Source organism: Eptesicus fuscus, chromosome 8, assembly GCF_027574615.1.
Source record: "Eptesicus fuscus isolate TK198812 chromosome 8, DD_ASM_mEF_20220401, whole genome shotgun sequence".
Classification (NCBI taxonomy): domain Eukaryota; kingdom Metazoa; phylum Chordata; class Mammalia; order Chiroptera; family Vespertilionidae; genus Eptesicus; species Eptesicus fuscus.
In genome coordinates this window covers 4,704,588-4,723,341 of record NC_072480.1, presented here as the reverse complement: position 1 = coordinate 4,723,341, position 18,754 = coordinate 4,704,588, and the positions used below count along the sequence as shown (strand labels likewise).

General features: G+C 39.4%; 1 protein-coding gene across 2 annotated transcripts in view; it reads left to right on the top strand.

Moving 5' to 3' along the window:
* NBEA (neurobeachin) overlaps positions 1-18,754 on the top strand; it is an 896,160-nt gene that overhangs the window by 762,606 nt on the left and 114,800 nt on the right. For both annotated transcript variants that reach the window (XM_028135810.2, XM_008158996.3), the window contains exon 45: positions 980-1,092. In XM_028135810.2, coding sequence (XP_027991611.2) covers positions 980-1,092 — 113 coding nt within the window. The remainder of the gene's footprint in view (positions 1-979; positions 1,093-18,754) is intronic.

Below are 18,754 nucleotides of genomic sequence, written 5' to 3'. Positions count from 1 at the left end.
GCCTGCACCCTCTCCAATCTGGGACCCCTCGGGGCATGTCCACATGGGACCCCATAGGGATCAAGCCTAACCCAGCAGTCAGACATCCCTCTCACAATCCGGGACCACTGGCTCCTAACCACTCACCTGCCTGCCTGCCTGATCGCCCCTAACCACTCTGCTTGCAGGCCTGATCGTCCCCAACTGCCCCCCTTCCAGCCTGATCACCCCCAACTGCCCCCCCTGCAAGCCTGATTGCCCACACCTGCCCCCCCTGCCAGCCTGCTCACCCCCAACTGCCCCCCCCCTGCCAGCCTGCTCACCCCCAACTGCCCCCACCTGCCAGCCTGCTTGCCCCCAATGCCCCTCCCTCCCCCGCTGGCCTGCTCACCCCCAGCTGCCCCCCCTGCCAGCCTGCTCACCTCAACTTCCCCCCCCAGCCCCCACCCCCCGCTGGCCTGATCGCCCCTAACCTGCCTCTGCCTCGGCCCCTGCCACCATAGCTTTGTCCGGAAGGATGTCCGGAAGGTCTCCTGGTCTAATTAGCATATTACCCTTTTATTAGTATAGATAGTCAGCAGAAGAGAGATGGACCATGGAGTGCACACATGGAAGTTGCAGTGGGCCAAGCCTGGTTGTGGCACATGTCACTTCTGCTCACCTTTTGCTGATTAGTACTAATTCCCATGGTCGTAGCTACTTGTAAAGGGGGCTGAGAAATGTTGTATATCCCAGGCAGAAAAGAAATCAATTATGACAAACAACAGTCTCTATACAAGCTTATATTACAAAAAAGTAATTATAGTTATTCATTAATTATTATTAAGTGAATTCACTTGAAACACATTGTTATGAGTGCTTTGGATTAAACAAAAACATAGGTCAATAAGCAAAAGAGTTACCTTTCTTCTGAAATTCAATAGTTATCTATTATAAGAACAGGAACAATTTCATAATCAATTGATGTATAAAGATTATCATTTCTCTTTTTCTTTTCTAGGACGGACATATAATGATCTGAACCAATACCCTGTATTTCCATGGGTCTTAACAAACTATGAATCAGAAGACTTGGACTTGACTCTTCCAGGAAACTTCAGGGATCTATCAAAGGTAACTTTTAAATATATAGAAGTCCATTTTCTTCATAAGGCTATATTCTACAAACATTTCTACCAATTATATCTGTTCAGTTAATGTTTGTAAGAATGTAAACCCGGTTGTCTTCTTTTGTAGTCAGTATATAAATCTCATCAATTCTAAGCATAGGTATTAGGCCACAAGAAGATAAATTAGTACTAGTACAGGCAAAATGAAATGGATATTTGAGAAAGAACAGATCCTAGGTTTTAAGGGTCAAGACAAGAAACATAAAATTAGTACAAAATATAACAGAAAATCATTTCTATGATACATTTCTTAGGTGATAAGACATGTTATCTTGACCATAATACACACACATATACAAACACTGTAGGGAGCTTAATACTGAAAAGAAGTTGGTTACAACAATTTAACAAGGGTTTGGTAGGATTTGGCCCCAAAACTGGGAAGAAAAATAATATATAATGGGGGATATGAATGAAAAGCTAATTTTTGGTTAGTTCAACTCATTTGTCCAGAGGAAACTTAAAGCAGGATACTAAACTCTCTGAAATATATTGAAGAACTAGGAACTAAGCCCAAAAAGCTTCTCTATAGGCTAAGGTAATTTCAGAGCTACATTAAGCCTCCACCCATTCACTCTGACTATCTCTCTTTTCTGTCATCTTAGTTGTCAGGTTTAGTATTCCACAGTGGGTTAAAAGACATCTGTATTTATATTTGGGCTTGGTCGGGAGAGGTTTGAAGAGCTTATGGACAAGGGGAGCATACGCCCTCTGAGACAGGGAAATATGCATTGCAACCAATTTAAAATTAATCCCATAGATGGTTTTTAACCTAGCACACCTTCTCTTCCCCCTTTTCTTGCCTTTGAAAACTAGACTTACCTAAGTTGAAGTTCTGTGTTCCACTACGTACTCTTACTGGATATGTGATTTAAAAGCATTTTCTCTTAGCTTCAGTTTCCCCATTTGTATTATAAGAATAATAATATTATCCTCTCTCATCCTATATAATAAGAACCTAATATGCTAAGTGTCTAGTCATCTGGTTGTCCATTCAACCAATCAAAGTGTAATATGCTAATGATATGCTAAGGCCGCTCAACCTCTCATTATGATGTGCACTGACCACCAGGGGACAGAGTCGACTAGTCAACCATTCGCTATGATGTGCACTGACCACCAGGGGGCAGACGCTCTGACCGGTAGGTTAGCTTGCTGCTGGGATCCGGCTGATTGGGACTGAGTGAGTTGGGCCAGACACGCCCTGGAGCCCTCCCATGGTCCCTCCTCAGCTGGCTAACCTCCTGCATCCCTCCCCAGCACTGATCGTGCACCAGTGGGGTCCCTGGACCTGGCCTGCGTCCTCTCGCAATTTGGGACCCCTCAGGGGATGTCGGAGAGCCCATTTCGGCCACTGGTGCACAAATTGTGCACCGGGCCTCTAGTATAGTTATAAAGATCAAATGATGTGTACATTTAAAGAGAGTAACATAGTACTTGGGACATAGAGGCACTTCATGAATATTAGCTATTATTATTACACATGGAATATTTCTTAGCCTATTTTTGAAACATGCATACTAATTTTTGCTCATTCTTATGTTATTCACTCCCCTGATCTTTCTTTCTTTTCTTTTTTTTTTTTTTTAAAGATAACATCATTATATTCTTTTTCAGATGAGGAAACTGAAGTTTGGAGAGATTAAGTAACTTTTTTTAATTAATTAATTAATTAATTTTTAAAATATATTTTATTGATTTTTTACAGAGAGGAAGGGAGAGGGATAGAGAGTTAGAAACATCGATGAGAGAGAAACATCGATCAGCTGCCTCCTGCACACCTCCTACTGGGGATGTGCCCGTAACCAAGGTACATGCCCTTGACCGGAATCGAACCCGGGACCCTTGAGTCCGCAGGCCGACGCTCTATCCACTGAGCCAAACCAGTTAGGGCACTCCCCTGATCTTTCATTTTGTTTGAAATTTCTATCAAATATTAGTTGCTAGATCATTGCTAATTTCAGTTATGATATTATAGGTACTAAAGGGACTTAAGAGATCAGTTAGCCTCCATTTTACTGAGAATCACAAGGTGGTAAAAAATAATGCTAGCAATTGAATTCCAGTTTGACTATAAATATAGTAATGTTTCCAATGTAATTGTTCTGAACAAAAATCACATGCAGATAATTAATCAGACTTGGGTAGATAGACACATTGTAATTCATGGGCCCTTTCCTCCAGGAGCAAATCTAGTTATACATTATCTGAATAAAATAATTATCTGCAAAGTTAAATAATTATGTGCCATATTAGGAACCATATGAGAGGCACCATATAGCAGCTAGGAGCAAGAACAATGGAGCTAGACTGTGTTCAAATCTGAAGTCTGTCATTCATTGGCTTTGGGTCCTTAGACAAATTAGTTTCTTTATCTGTATAATGGAGACAATAATAATAGGGTTGTTGTGAGGATTTAATGGTTAATAAGTATAAGGAACTTAGAAAAGTGCCTGGCACAGCATTAATTAATACTATAGTATGTATGAAGATAATGTAATAAATCATTGATATAAGTCATATACTTTGAGTTCTTTCAAATAATGGTGATAAATATATGCTGGAATTTCCTTATTGGAATTAGAATGTTTGAATGGAAAGGATTTTTGATGTGACTTGCCAAGGTTGAGGTATAACTTTGGGTATAAAACAAAACAAAACTAACTCATCAATATCAGGATGAAAACTGTCAAACTAATTCTTTAAATAAAATTTTATCTGCATGTGTTTTATTTCACATTAATTGAATGACCATTGTGTAATAGCTATTATAAAACATACATATAATAAAAATTTAAAGGTAGGTTTCCAAGTAGTATGATACATTAAAACTTTATACTTTATAAGCAGTCTGTTACTATGGCTACTTCAGATTATTTTTACAGTAGGTAAGGGGATCCTTTCTCATTGAAATCAACTGGGATTTTACGGTGAAAGGAAATTTATAGACCAAGGTGTCTTTCTTTCCTCCATTTATTTATTTATTTGAGGCCCGGTGCATGAAATTCATGCACGGGGGGGGGGGGGGGGGTGCAGGGGTGTGTCCCTCAGCCCAGCCTGCACCCTCTCCAATCTGGGACATCTCTCTCACAATCCAGGACTGCTGGCTCCCAACTGCTCGCCTGCCTGCCTTCCTGATTGCCCCTAACTGCTTCTACCTGCCAGCCTGATAACCCCCTAACCACTCCCCTGCCAGCCTGATTGATGCCTAACTGCTCCCCTGCCAGCATGATTGCCACTAACTGCCCTCCCCTGCTGGCCTGGTCACCCCTAACTGCCCTCCCCTGCCAGACTGGTCACCCCTAACTGCCCTCCCCTGCCGGCCTGGTCTCCCTCAACTGCCCTCCCCTGCAGGCCTGGTCCCCTCCAACTGCCCTCCCCTGCCGACCCGGTCACCCCTAACTGCCCTCCCCTATAGGCCTGGGTCCCCCCCAACTGCCCTCTCCTGCAGGCCTGGTCCCCCCCAACTGCCCTCCCCTGCAGGCCTGGTCCCCCCAAACTGCCCTTTCCTTCAGGCCTGGTCCCCCCCCAACTTCCCTCCTCTGCTGGCCTGGTCACCCCTAACTGTTCTCCCCTGCAGGCTTGATCGCCCACAACTGCCCTCCCTTGCAGGCCTGGTCCCTCCGAACTGCCCTCCCCTTTTGGCCTGATCGCGCACAACTACCCTCCCTTGCAGTCCTGGTCTCTCCCAACTGCCCTCCCCTGCTGGTCATCTTGTAGCAGCCATCTTGTGTCCACATGGAGGCAGCTATCTTTGACCACATGGGGGCAGCCATCTTGTGTGTTGGAGTGACAGTCAATTTGCATATTACTCTTTTATTAGATAGGATTCTTTCAGTAATTCAGTCAACAAATATTTGTCACACAATCACTATATGTCAAGTACTGTACTATGTAGAAGGGAGTACAGGAATTAATAAAATAGACATAGTTGCAGCCCTCCTGGAAAGAGTCCAGTCCAAAGCTGAGATTAAAACTCAGATAGTGACCAGAAGTCTGTAAGGCAGCATGTATGACAATAAGCATAAAGGGGACTGTACCAAAGGAGAGAGTGCACGTTCAACTACTCTTAAGATGTTGGACTCAAATGTTCTTGCCACCTTCTCCTAACCAAAGAAAATATGGCCTTTTTTATGGCTAAAATGGATTATAGAAGCCTTACGGTTAAATGTTTGCTAATAATTGTAGATTTTCAGTCTATGTAGAAAACATGAAATACACTAAATGAAGAAGTAGCTATTTCTATAGTAACTGGAATATATAAACATTGCTCAATTTTTAAAGCTTATCTGTTCCATCTATATTCCTTATGGCATAATTTTTTCCTTTGTGACTTGCATGAGCTCTCCTATTTTTAGATAGTGTTAGGTAGGTAGAAGAGGTGAACAGACTGAGCCGAAATAAATTTGGCAACATGAACACTAACTGTATGTTGGTGCAAACATAGACTTCATGTTGTGAACATTTGAACCCATGAGCTCTTAATCAATAGCTTTTTCTTCCAATTCTACTGTTTCATGCTCTAGCAATTTGTTCTTTATATTCTGTCAGACTAACATGATAGGAAAATGTTAGCAAATTAAAGTCTCTTGATATGTTAATAAATTACTCTTGCATTGTTCCCATGCTTCATTGAATTTCTTAATAGGAACTTTTTACAAATAGACTAGAAACCCAAGACTACCCTGTATAAAAATCATCAATAAAGAAGAGTTTAATGTAAGAAAATATATTATATGTCTGATGGGAAAATGACATTTGAAGTATAATAATATAATTAGAAGGAAAAACAATGCAATATTATTTTAGTGTAGAGATGACCACTAAGAAGCACATGAAATTCCTGTGGTTATAATTAATACTACAAATTAAAATTTTAGTAGAGTTTGTTACTCTTTAAAAGATCAAGGAAGAATTGAAATATTTTAATGATATTACAAACCAGAAACATTCTAAAAGATCTCTAACAACAAAATAAGTTGTTCCTGAACAAAGATTGGGATCCAAGTAATAATTCCTAGCAGACAATAATTATATAATTTGTTTCAGTAAACAATAAATACATTTTATATCTTTTACTGCATAGAAAAAATTAAGATGCTATGAAATAAACAATCCTAAAGAAAATTGAAATGTTCTTTTCTTTCTTTATACTCCACACTAGAGGACCAGTGCACAAAATTTGTGCATGGGGTGGGGGTGTTGGTGTCCCTCAATCCAGCCTGCACCCTCTCCAATCTGGGACCCCTAGAGGGATGTCCGACTGCCTGTTTAGGCCTGATACATCCCTCTCACAATCCAGGACTACTGGCTTCCAACCGCTTGCCTGCCTGCCTGCCTGATTGACCCTAACTGCTTCTGCCTGCCAGCCTGATCACACCCTAACCACTCCTCTGCTGGCCCGATTGCCCCTAACTGCCCTCCCCTGCCAGCATTGCCCTTAACTGCCCTCCCCTGCCGGCCTGGTCACCCCTAACTGCCCTCCTGTGCCAGCCTGGTCACCCCCAACTGCCCTCCCCTGCTGGCCCAATAATCCATAACTGCCCTCCCTTGCCAGCCTGGTTGCCCCTAACTGCCCTCCCCTGCAGGCCTGGTCACTCCCAACTGCCCTCCCCTGCCGGCCTGGTTGCCCCTAACTGTTCTCCCCTGCTGGCCGGGTTCTCCCCAACTGCCCTCCCCTGCAGGCCTGGGTATCCCCCAACTGTCCTCCCTCCAGGCCTGGTTGCCCCCAACTGCCCTCCCCTGCTGGCCTAGTCACCCACAACTGCCCTCCCCTGCTGGCTGGTCCCTCCCAATTGCCCTCCCCTGCTGGCCTGCTACCCCCCAACTGCCCTCCCCTGCAGGCCTGGTCTCCCCCAACTGCCCTCCTCTGCCAGCCATCCTGTGGCGGCCTTCTTGTGTCCACATGGGGCAGCCATCTTTGACCACATGGGGGCAGCCATCTTGTGTGTTGGAGTGATGGTCAATTTGCTTATTACTCTTTTATTAGATAGATAATACTGGCTTCATGAAATTTTATGTTGTATCTGTTAAGATAAAAGCTTCAGACAGTCCAGCTCAAATTAGCTTGAACAATCCATCAATGTTACTGGTTTTTATTGGTTCTTATAACTGAAAATTTTAGAGGAAGATACAGTTTTCAGCAATTTTTTCTCCATTTATGCAGACAGTGCCACCAAGGACCTGGTTTTTTTCACTGCTCTGCTCTGCCTTCCCCACTGTACACTTCATACTCACCCTACACTGAGTGGCCAGATTATTATGACCACCTGACGTTTGTAGGCAAATTAGCCATACAGTGCATCGTATGGGATATGGAAGCTGAAGGCCTGTTCGAACACCTTTGCTTTCTGCAGTTACCAAGATAAAACGTCTCCAATTCGCACAGGAACACAAGGATTGGACAGTCGAGCATTGGAAAAAAGTCATGTGGTCCAATGAATCACGTTTCAAGTTGCATCATGCAGATGGCAGAGTGAGAATTTCACGGAAACAGCATGAAAGCATGCACCCCACATGCATGAGTACAACCCTTCAAGCTGGTGAGGGCAGTGTTATAGTTTGGGGCATGTTTTCCTGGCATGATTTGGGCCCTTTAATTCATGTGGAACAACGTCTGAATAGCGCAACATACCTAAGTATCGTTGCTGATCAAGTTCATCCTATCATGTTGATGGCATATCCCAGTGGAGATGGCTTCTTCCAACAAGACAATGCGCCATGCCACGGTGCTCGTATTGTGCAGCAGTGGTTTCAAGAACATGAGGGAGACTTTACCTTGCTTAGGTGGCCCCCACAATCACCAGATCTCAATCCAATTGAGCATTTGTGGGACGAAGTTAAAAGAGCCATCAGGCAGCTGGTTCCACAACCATCAAATCTCACAGAACTGGACATTGCTGTTCATCAGGCATGTTGTCAGATTCCTCGCATCACCTGCAACATCTCGTGGAGTCAACGCCAAAGAAGAATCGCTGCAGTATTGAAGGCAAAAGGTGGCCCAACGAAGTACTGATGGGGTGGTCATAATAGTCTGGCCACTCAGTGTATAGGATGAACATTAAATGGCGTCAGAGATAAATTTACCATTAAGCTAATGAAGCTTAAGCTTCAAAGCCCCTCAAATTCCATGGGCTTCTTCTTATACCCTGCTCCTAATTTTATGTTCTTAGATTTATGTTCATTTTCTGAAAGAGCCCTCTCTTACAAATTGCTTGAGTCTCACCAAACCTGGATCTGCCCTCAGTACAAATGAAGGAGCTATCTCTTAAGTAAGCCTGGATAATCTATATATATAAAAGGCTAATATGCTAAGCGTCCGTCTGACCGGTCGCAATGATGTGCACTGACCACCAGGGGGCAGACGCTCAACGCAGGAGCTGGAGTGAGTTGGCAGCAGCGGTTCTCAGGTGATGCACCCCAAAAGCAGAGAGGAGGGAGCCCAATTCCTCGAGGGGCTGCATGTTGGAGAGCTGGTTTCAGCCCGATCCCCGCAGGCCAGGCAGAGGGACCCCACCTGCCAGAGGGACCAGGCTCACTCTGTAGACGCCCTTTGAACCACGGTGCCACCCCAGGTGCAGTAGGTCGGAGAGGGACTGGGGGAGTTTGGCTCCAGGTCATGTCTGCCTGTCTCGCCCAGTCCCGCCCCACTGGCCACCTTCTAATTAATTTCCTTTCAATGTGCATGAATCCGTGCACCAGGTCACTAGTTTCTTATAATAGGCAAATGAGAGGGGTGCATAAGGATTTTAAACATCTAGGTACACCTGGTAATATTTCTTCCTATACTGATGTATATATTTTAAATGCATAAATTGTATACTTACCCAAAAACATTCTGACCATATTGACAAAATAATGGTTGTCTATTTTATTTTTAAAATTTTTTAGGTATTTTTACTTTTTATTATTGAATTTATTTAGTGACATTGATTCACAAAACCATACAGGTTTCAAATGCAATAAGACATAATCTGCACTCTGCATCATTCACCCAAAACCCCTTCTTTCATCCAGATCCCATCCCCATACTCCTCTGACAGCTGTCAATCTATTCATGTATCCATGCCTCCTTTTCTATTTTATTCATCAGTTTATTTTGTTCATTAGATTCCACATATAAGTGAGATCATACAGTATTTGTCTTTCTCTGACTGGCTTATTTCATGTAGCATAACAATCTCCAGGTCCATCCATGCTGTTGCAAAAGGTAAGATTTCCTTCTTTTTTAAGGCTGCATAGTATTTCATTGTGTAAATGTATCACAGCTTTTTTATCCACTCATCTACTGATGGGCACTTGGACTGTTTCCAGATATTAGCTATTGTAAATCATGCTGCAGTGAACATAGGGTGCATATATTCTTTCATATTAGTGCTTCAGGCATCTTCATATATATTCCCAGAAGTGGGATTGCTGGGTCAAAAGGCAGTTGTATTTTTAATTTTTGAGGAAACTCCATACTCTTTTCTTTTTTTTAAGTCTTAAAATATAATGTGATATATATACTTTTTAATCTTTATTGTTGAAAGTATTACATATGTCCCCTTTTTACCACTTTGCCCTCCCCTCTCTCCTCCTAGGCCTTCAACCACCCTATTGTCTGTGTCATTGGTTGATCTCTCCCCTGACCCCCACTTTTCCCTGCCTTCCCTCTGAGGTTTGACAGTTGATTTGATGATTCTATATTTCTGGGTCTATTTTTGTTCATAATTTTATGTTGTTCATTAGATTCCACATATAAGTGAGATCATGTGACACTGATCTTTAACTGGCTTATTCGCTTAGCATAATGCTCTCTAGGTCCATCCATGCTGTTGCAAATGGTAAGAGTTCTTTCTTTTTTACAGCTTGTATAGATGTACCACAGTTTTTTAATCCATTCATTTGCTGATGGGCACTTAGGCTATTTCCAAATCTTAGCTATTATAAATTACGCTTACATGAACATAGGGTTGCATGTATTCTTTCTGATGAGCGTTTCTGAATTCTTGGGATATATTCCTAGAATTGGAATCACTGGGTCAAATGGGAGCTCCATTTTTAATTTTTTGAGGAAACCTCAAAACTGTTTTCCACAGTGGCTGCACCAGTCTGCATTCCCACCAGCAGTGCAAGAGGGTTCCTTTTTCTCTCCATCCTCGCCAGCACTTGTCATTTGTTGATTTGTTGATAGCCATTCTGACAGGTGTGAGATGGTACCTCATTGTCGTTTTGATTTGAATTTCTCAGATGATTAGTGACTTTGAGCATTTTTCATATGCCTTTTGGCCTTCTGTATGTCCATTTTGGAGAAGTGTCTATTAAACTCCATACTGTTTTCCACAGTGGCTGCACCAATCTGCATTCCCACATTCTCGCCAACACTTGCCATTTTTGGATTTATTGATAGTAGCCATTCTGGCAGGTGTGAGGTGATATCTCAATGTAGTTTTAATTTGCATCTCTCTGATGATTAGTGATGTAATCATCTTTTCATATGCCTATTGGCCATCTGCATGTCCTCTTTGGAGAAGTGTCTATTCAGGTCCTTTGTCCGTTTTTAATTGAGTTGTTTGTTTTCCTGGTGTTGAGTTGTATATTTCATTTTTAAGCAGCATTGAATATTTAACAAAAGCATATTAGAAAAATAACAATAGTTTTATAAGATTGTGCAGACAAGAAGGAAAACATAGTAAATAAAAACAATGTCTCTGCACCAGACATACTTTTGCTGGAGCTTTGACGATATGGGTAGGATAATATATGACCTAGAGGTGGCTTTCTTGTTCTTGCCACGGTTCATAATACAGACAGTTCTATAGCAGTTAGGTCCCATTTACACAAGAAGTTGAATCCTTCATGTTCCTGTTCTCTTTACTGCATGCTGGAAAAGGTTAATTCTGGAATTATCAAACCTTTTTAGTTTTCTTTGTATCAGTATTAAAATTGAGAGTTAGAAAAAAATTGAGAAGTAAATAAACATGCGAAGAACGTGGGCTTTGTTCAAATGTAGCTCTGACATATACTGTACAATCTTAAGCATGCTTCTTAAGCTCTCTGAACTCATTTCCTCTTCTTTAAAATGAACACAATAGTATAAACATGATAGGGTGGTTGAAAGAATGAAATACACTAAATGTAGGTAAGAAACCCAGTGTAATGCTGGACACACGAGTGGCATTCAATGCCTGGTAGCTACAAAGCAAAGTTCCATATTTGTCAGCTGAGGGTTCCCTCTCTTTGGTATGATTTTAAAAACTTAGTAAGATATTATTTTATTTAATTTTGTTCTAATAAAATGTAAAGCAATAGCTTTTAATAAATATAAAATTATTTATCATGTAATAAATAATTTTATCTCTTTAAATTATCGAATTATCAAAATCTTAAACATCAAAATATAGAAGTTAAATTAAATATTTATTAAAACTTGAGATACACATTTATTTAGACTGAAATATTTTATTATTATATTATTTTTACTTTTTTCTTAGCCCCCTATATTGAACAGTTAAAGAGCACAGGAGTATGAAAGGTCTTTATCAGTACAATTTATTTGACCCCATCATTTGATTAGATTTCACAGTTTCAAATTTTATTTACTACATTTATAGTTAGAGGTTATGTTCTTTGTTTGACATGATAGGCAGCAAATGAGATAGTCTGCCATTGACTTATCTTTTTAATATTCAACCAACAGTGAGTATAAAAATTCCCCCCCTAATTTACACAGATATTTGTTATGGAGATATGACCTTGTGCTAAAATCTATCTTACAACATGATACATACTGGTGCTTCAGTTATTCACATATGCTCATATGAACATTGCTCTTAAGTTACAGTGCATATGACTTTTATAGGAAGCACAGCCTCTGCTCATTAAAGTGTAAAGGGAATTTTCCCATTTCCCCATCAAAGCTCTCTGATAAATGAAATAGTTTCATGACAAAGCCAAGTCCTGTTCATATTGACATGAGCATAAGACATCATACACACACACGCACACACGCGCACACATACACATTCATTGAGTGGGAAAAAATATTTTTAACACAGGAATTGTTGACTGACAGATGATGATAAGCATAACCATTTTTCCAAATTATTATGCTACTTAAGAAAAGGAAGTGATAATGCCTTGAGGCTTTAAAATGTGATCATGGAAATAGATGCACTGGAGTGTGAATATTCTTCAAGCACTACCCTTGAAACTGCCAAATGTCTGTATACATCATAGAAAAGAGTTTACATTGTTAAGTTGGAGAATGCTCAACTTGGCAACTTGGTGCAAGTTTTTAGTTATTTTTATTTTTCATCTTAAGTTAATTGTATTTAAAATGAAATTAGTTTTATTTATGTTTGTATATAATCTACATAAAACTTAAGTTTTAACAACAAAACATGAAGAATGGGAAAAACTACTAAGTATATTAGTGACCGACTGTGACGATATAAAACATTTTATAAGATAAAAATGTGAATGTGCAAATTTAACTATATGTCTTCTGCCAAAAAAAAACTTACTCCATATTTAAAAGTTTTTCTAAATATATGTTGACTAATGCCTTATCATTGAATTTGAAAATTGTGTTTGTTAAGCTTGCTTATGTTGCAATGTTGAAGGGAAAGTATTATTTTATTTTAATTTTTTTTATCCTCACCCGAGGACATTTTTCCATTGATTTTCAGAGAGTGGAAGAGAGAGGGAAAGACAGAGAGAAATATCAGTGTGAGGGAAGCACATCAGTTGGTTGCCTCCTGTGCACACCCTGACCAGTGCCCAGGCCAGGGAGGAGCCTGCAGCCCAGGTACGTGCTCTTGACTGGAATCAAACCCAGTACCCTGCAGTCCAAAGTCCAATGCTCTATCCACTGAGCCAAACCGGCTAGGGTGAAAAGTATTATTTTAAGACAAAATACTGTTTGACAATATTTGGATATTGTTTTAATCTCATGGAATAATCCAAGTTGAGGGCATAATTTGTAAGGGAGTAAATGCAAAAGGGTACCAATTACAAAATTGCTTTTAAAAAATTAATAATTTTATTCATTTACTTATTCTTTTCTTGTTTTATTTATTTTTCTTTATTTATTTATTTTTTATTGTTTAAAGTATTACAAATAGTAGTACATATGTCTCCTTTTTTTCCCCATTGACCTTCCCCTGGCCTCCCCTAACCCCCTGGCACATGCCCTCACCCCCCCACCCCAGTGTCTTGTGTCCACTGGTTGTGCTTATATGCATGCCTACAAGTCTTTCAGTTGATCTCTTACCCCCCATCTCCAACACTCCCCAGCCTTCCCGCTGTAATTTGACAGTCTCTTTGGTGCTTTACTGCCTCTGTATCTATCTTCTTGTTCATCAGCTTATAACGTTCTTTATTTTCCATAAATGAGTGAGATCATGTGATATTTTTCTTTCACTGCCTGGCTTATTTCACTTAGCATATTGCTCTCCAGTTCCATCCATGCTACTCCAAATGGTAAGCATTCCTTCTTTTTTATAGCAGCATAGTATTCCATTGTGTAGATGTACCATAGTTTTCTAATCCATTCATCTGCTGATGGGCATTTAGGCTGTTTCCAAATCTTAGCTATGGTGAATTGTGCTGCTATGAACATAGGGGTGCATATATCCTTTCTTATTGGTGTTTCTGTCTTCTTGGGATATATTCCTAGAAGTGGGATAACTGGGTCAAATGGGAGTTCCATTTTTAAATTTTTGAGGAAATGCCATACTGTTTTCCACAATGGCTACACCAGTCTGCATTCCCACCAGCAGTGCAAGAGGGTTCCTTTTTCTCCGCATCCTCTCCAGCACCTGTCATTTGTTGATTTGTTGATGATAGACAATCTGACAGGTGTGAGATGGTACTTCATTGTTGTTTTGATTTGCATCTCTCCGATGATTAGTGACTTTGATCATGTTTTCATGTGTCTCTTGGCTTTCTGAATGTCCCCTTTTGAAAAGTGTCTATTTAGGTCTTTTGCCCATTTTTTGATTGGATTGTTTATCTTCCTTTTGTTAAGTTGTATGAGTTCCCTGTAAATGTTGTAGATTAAACCCTTATCGAAATAACATTGGCATATATGTTCTCCCATGCAGTGGGCTTTCTGGTTGTTTTGTTGATGGTTTCTTTTGCTGTGCAGAAGCTTTTTATTTTGATGTAGTCCCATTTGTTTATTTTCTCCTTAGTCTCTCTTGCCCTAGGATCTGTGTCTGTAAAGATATTGCTATAAAATATGTCTGCAATTTTGCTTCCTATGAAGTCTTGTAGGGTTTTTATGGTTTCCCATCTTACATTCAAGTCCTTTAGCCATTTTGAATTTGTTTTTGTATATGGTGTGAGTTGGTGATCTAGTTTCTGGTGGTTTTTTTTTTTTTTTTGCATGTATCTAACCAAATTTCCCAGCACCATTTATTAAAAGGGCTGTTTTGACTCCATTATATGCTCTTGCCTCCTTTGTCAAATATTAATTGAGTATAATGGCTTGGGTCTATTTCTGGGTCCTCTATTCTGTTCCATTGATCTATATGTCTGTTCTTGGGCCAGTACCAGGCAGTTTTGAGAACTGTGGCTTGGTAATGTAGTTTGATGTCTGGTATTGTGATCCTTCCAACTTTGTTCTTTCTCAGGACAGCTGTGGCTATTCGGAGTCTTTTTTTTTTTATTCCAGATGAATTTTTGTAGAGTTTGTTCTAGATCTTTGAAATATGCCATTGGTATTATAATAGGTATTGCATTGAATCTACAGATTGCTTTAGGTAGTATGGACATTTTAATGATGTTGATTCTACCAATCCATGAACATGGTACGTTCTTCCATTTTTTTATGCTTTCCTCCATCTCTTTTTTCAATGTACTGTAGTTTTCTGAGTACAGGTTTTTTACGTCCTTGGTTAAGTTTATTCCTAGGCATCTTAATTCTTTTGGTGCAATGATAAATGGGATTTTTTTTTCATTTTTCTTTCTGTGAATTCATTATTGGTATATAAAAAGGCCATAGATTTCTGGGAGTTAATTTTGTATCCTGCTACATTGCCAAATTCATTTATTAGGTCTAGTAGTTTTTTGATGGAGTCTTTGGTGTTTTCTATGCATAGTATGATGTCATCTGCAAATAAGGACAGTTTTACTCCTTTTCCAATTTGGATGCCTTTTACTTCTTCTTGTCTGATCGCTATGGCTAGTACTTCCAATACTATTGCGAACAGGAGTGGTGAAAGTGGGCATCCTTGTCTTGTTCCTGTTCTTAGGGGAAATGAGTTTAATTTTTGCCCATTCTGTAGGCTTGTCATATATGGCTTTTATTATGCTAAGGAATGATCCCTCTATTCCCACTTTGCTGAGAGTTTCATCAGGAAAAGGTGTTGGATTTTGTCAAATGCTTTTTTTACATCAATTGATATGATTATGTGATTTTTGTCTCTCAGTATGTTTATGTGATGTATCACACTTATTGATTTGCAGATATTGTACCATCCTTGTATCCCTGGAATAAATCCCACTTGGTCATGGTGTATGATCTTTGTAATGTATTGCTGAATCCTATTTGCTAGAATTTTGTTGAGGATTTTAGCATCTATGTTCATCAAGGATATTGGCCTGTAGTTCTCTTTTTTTGTGGTGTCTTTATCTGGTTTTGGGATTAGGGTAATGCTGGCTTCATAGATAGAGCTTGGAAGTGTGCCTTCCTCTTGAATTTCTTGGAATAGTCTGAGGAGAATAGGTTTTAGTTCTTCTTTGAATGCTTGGTAGAACTCCCCTGTAAAGCTGTCCGCACCAGGGCTTTTGTTTGCTGGAAGATTTTTGATTGCTGTTTCAATTTTTCGATAGTTTTTGGCCTATTCAGATTTTTTTATTCTTCTTGGTTGAGTTCTGGGAGCTTCTATTTTTCTAAGAATATATCCATTTTCTCTAGGTTGTCCTTTTTGTTGGAATAGAGTTGTTTGTAGTATTTTTTTCATAATCATTTGTATTTCTGTGGGATCGGTTGTTATTTCACCTCTTTCATTTCTGATTTTGTTTATTTGGTTCCTCTCTCTTTGCTTCTTGGTGAGCCTGGCTAGAGGTTCATCAATCTTGTTTATTCTTTCAAAGAACCAGCTCTTTGTTTCATTGATCTTTTGTATTGTTTTTTTGTCTCTATGTTGTTTATCTCCGCTCTGATCTTTATTATTTCCTTCCTTCTGCTTACACTGGGCTTTTCTTGTTGCTCTCCTTCTAACTCTTTGAGTTGTAGGGTTAGGTGATTCATTACCATTGTTTCTTGTTTTTTTGCAGTAGGCCTGTTGAGCTATGAACTTCCTTCTCAAGACTGCTTTCACTGTGTCCCATAGATTTTGTATTATTGTGTTTTTATTGTTGTTTGTTGCCAGGATGCTTTTTATTTCTTCTTTGATTTCTCTTGTAACCCAGTCATTGTTTAATAGCATGCTATTTAGCCTCCAGGTGTTTGATTCTTTAAAATTGTTTTTATTGTAGTTGACTTCTAGTTTTATGCCATTGTCATCTGAGAAGATGCTTGATATGATTTGTATCTTCTTGAATTTGAAGAGACTTTGCCTGTGACCCAATATATGGTCTATCTTTGAAAATGACCCATGTGCACTTGAAAAGAACGTACTGTATATTCTGTGGCTTTGGGGTGAAATGTTCTGAAGATGTCGATTAATTCCATCTGATCTAGTGAGTCATTTAGGATTGATGTTTCTGTGCTGATTTTTTGTTTAGATGATTTATCCAATGGTGATAGTGGGGTATTAAAGTCCCCTACTATGACTGTATTGCTGTCAGTCTCTCCCTTGATAGCCTCCAGAAGTTTTTTTTTTTTTTTTATGTATTTGGGTGCTCCTGTATTGGGTGCGTATATGTTTAACAGAGTTATTTTTTTCTTGTTGGATTGGTCTCTTTAGTATTATGAAGTGGTCTTCCTTATCTCTTGTTATGTCCTTTACTTTAAGATCTAATTTGTCAGATATAAGTATTGCTATCCCAGCTTTTTTTTCATTTCCATTCACCTGAAAAACCTTTTTTCATCCCTTCACCATCAGTCTGTGTGAGTCCTTTTTTCTGAGGTGGGTTTCCTGTAGACAGCAGATATTTGGGTCATGTTTTCTTATGCACTCAGCTACCCTATGTCTTTTGATTGGGGTATTTAATATATTTACCTTTAAAGTTATTATTGATAGGTACTTGTTTATCGCCATTTTTATTCTTTACACCTGTGTTCCTTCATCCCTTCCTATTTCTTCTTTTTACACCAGAATCTTCAATATTTCTTGCATTGCTGGTTTGGCAGTAATAAACTCCCTTAGTCCTTTTTTGTCTGTGAAGCTCATGATTTCACCTTCAATTTTGATTGATAGCCTTGCTGGGTATAGTATTCTTGGATTCAGACCCTTGATTTGCATGACTTTGTATATTTAATTTCATTACCTTCTGGCCTGATGTGTTTCTGTTGAGAAATCAGTCATTAGTCTGATGGGGGATCCTGTGTATGTAACTTTCTGTCTCTCTCTGGCTGCTTTTAAGATTCTTACTTTGTCGTTGGTGTTTGCCAGTTTAATTATAATGTGCCTTGGCGTCATTCTTTTGGGGTTTATTTTGTTTGGGACTCTATGAACTTCTTGGATTTGTGTCATTCCCCACCCCCCACCCCCCCAATATCAGGAAAGTTTTCTGTCATGATTTCTTCAAACAGGTTTTCTATTCCTTGCTCAGTTTCCTCTCCTTCTGGCACCCTTAGTATGTGGATGTTGTTTCATTTCGTGTTGTCCCAAAGTTCTCTTAGGCTCACCTCCTGTTTTTTAAGTTTTTTTTTTTAAGATGGTGCTCTGTTTAGGTATTTTTTTCTACCTTATCTTCTAGTTCACTGATGTGGTCCTCCACTTCTTCTAGTCTACTGTTGATGCTTTCTATTGAGTTCTTTATAGCAGTGATGTCATTTTTCATTTCTTCTTGGTTCTTCTTCATTTCCTCTTGGTTCTTACATATATTGTTGAATTTGTGTTCCATTCTTTTCAGCGACCTTATGACCATTTCTCTGAATTCTTTCTCTGACATATTGCTTGCCTCCGTTTCATTTACTTCCTTTTCTGGTGATGCCTGCTTTTCTTTCATATGCAGGCTGTTTCTTTGTCTCCCCATGATCTCTCTTTTCTGGGTGTCTAGTTATGTAGCTCTCTATCTCCTCCATTGATTTAAAGGCACAAAATACAACACAACAAGGCACAACGCACAAGGCACTGAGCACAAATGTATTCATATTACTAATAACCCCAAATAAAGGTGACCACCAGAGAAAAGAGAATTAGAGGATCAGAAAAAAAAAAAGGAGTGCAAAAATGATATTAAGAAAAGGGAAAAAGTAAGAGAGAAAATTAAGAGAGTAAAAAAGAAGGGGGAAAAAACTATTTATTTGGGGAGAAAACTCCAATAGAACAACCACTAATCCCAAAAAATGCAAACAACAAACACCCAGAGATGAATGCAAGCTACAAACAACAACTAATAACAAGCGAGGAGAAGAAAAACAGAATAAAAAAACAAACAAAAACAAAAACAAAAAAAACACACAAAAAAGAGAAACATTCTCACAAACAAGCACAAAAAAATCTAAT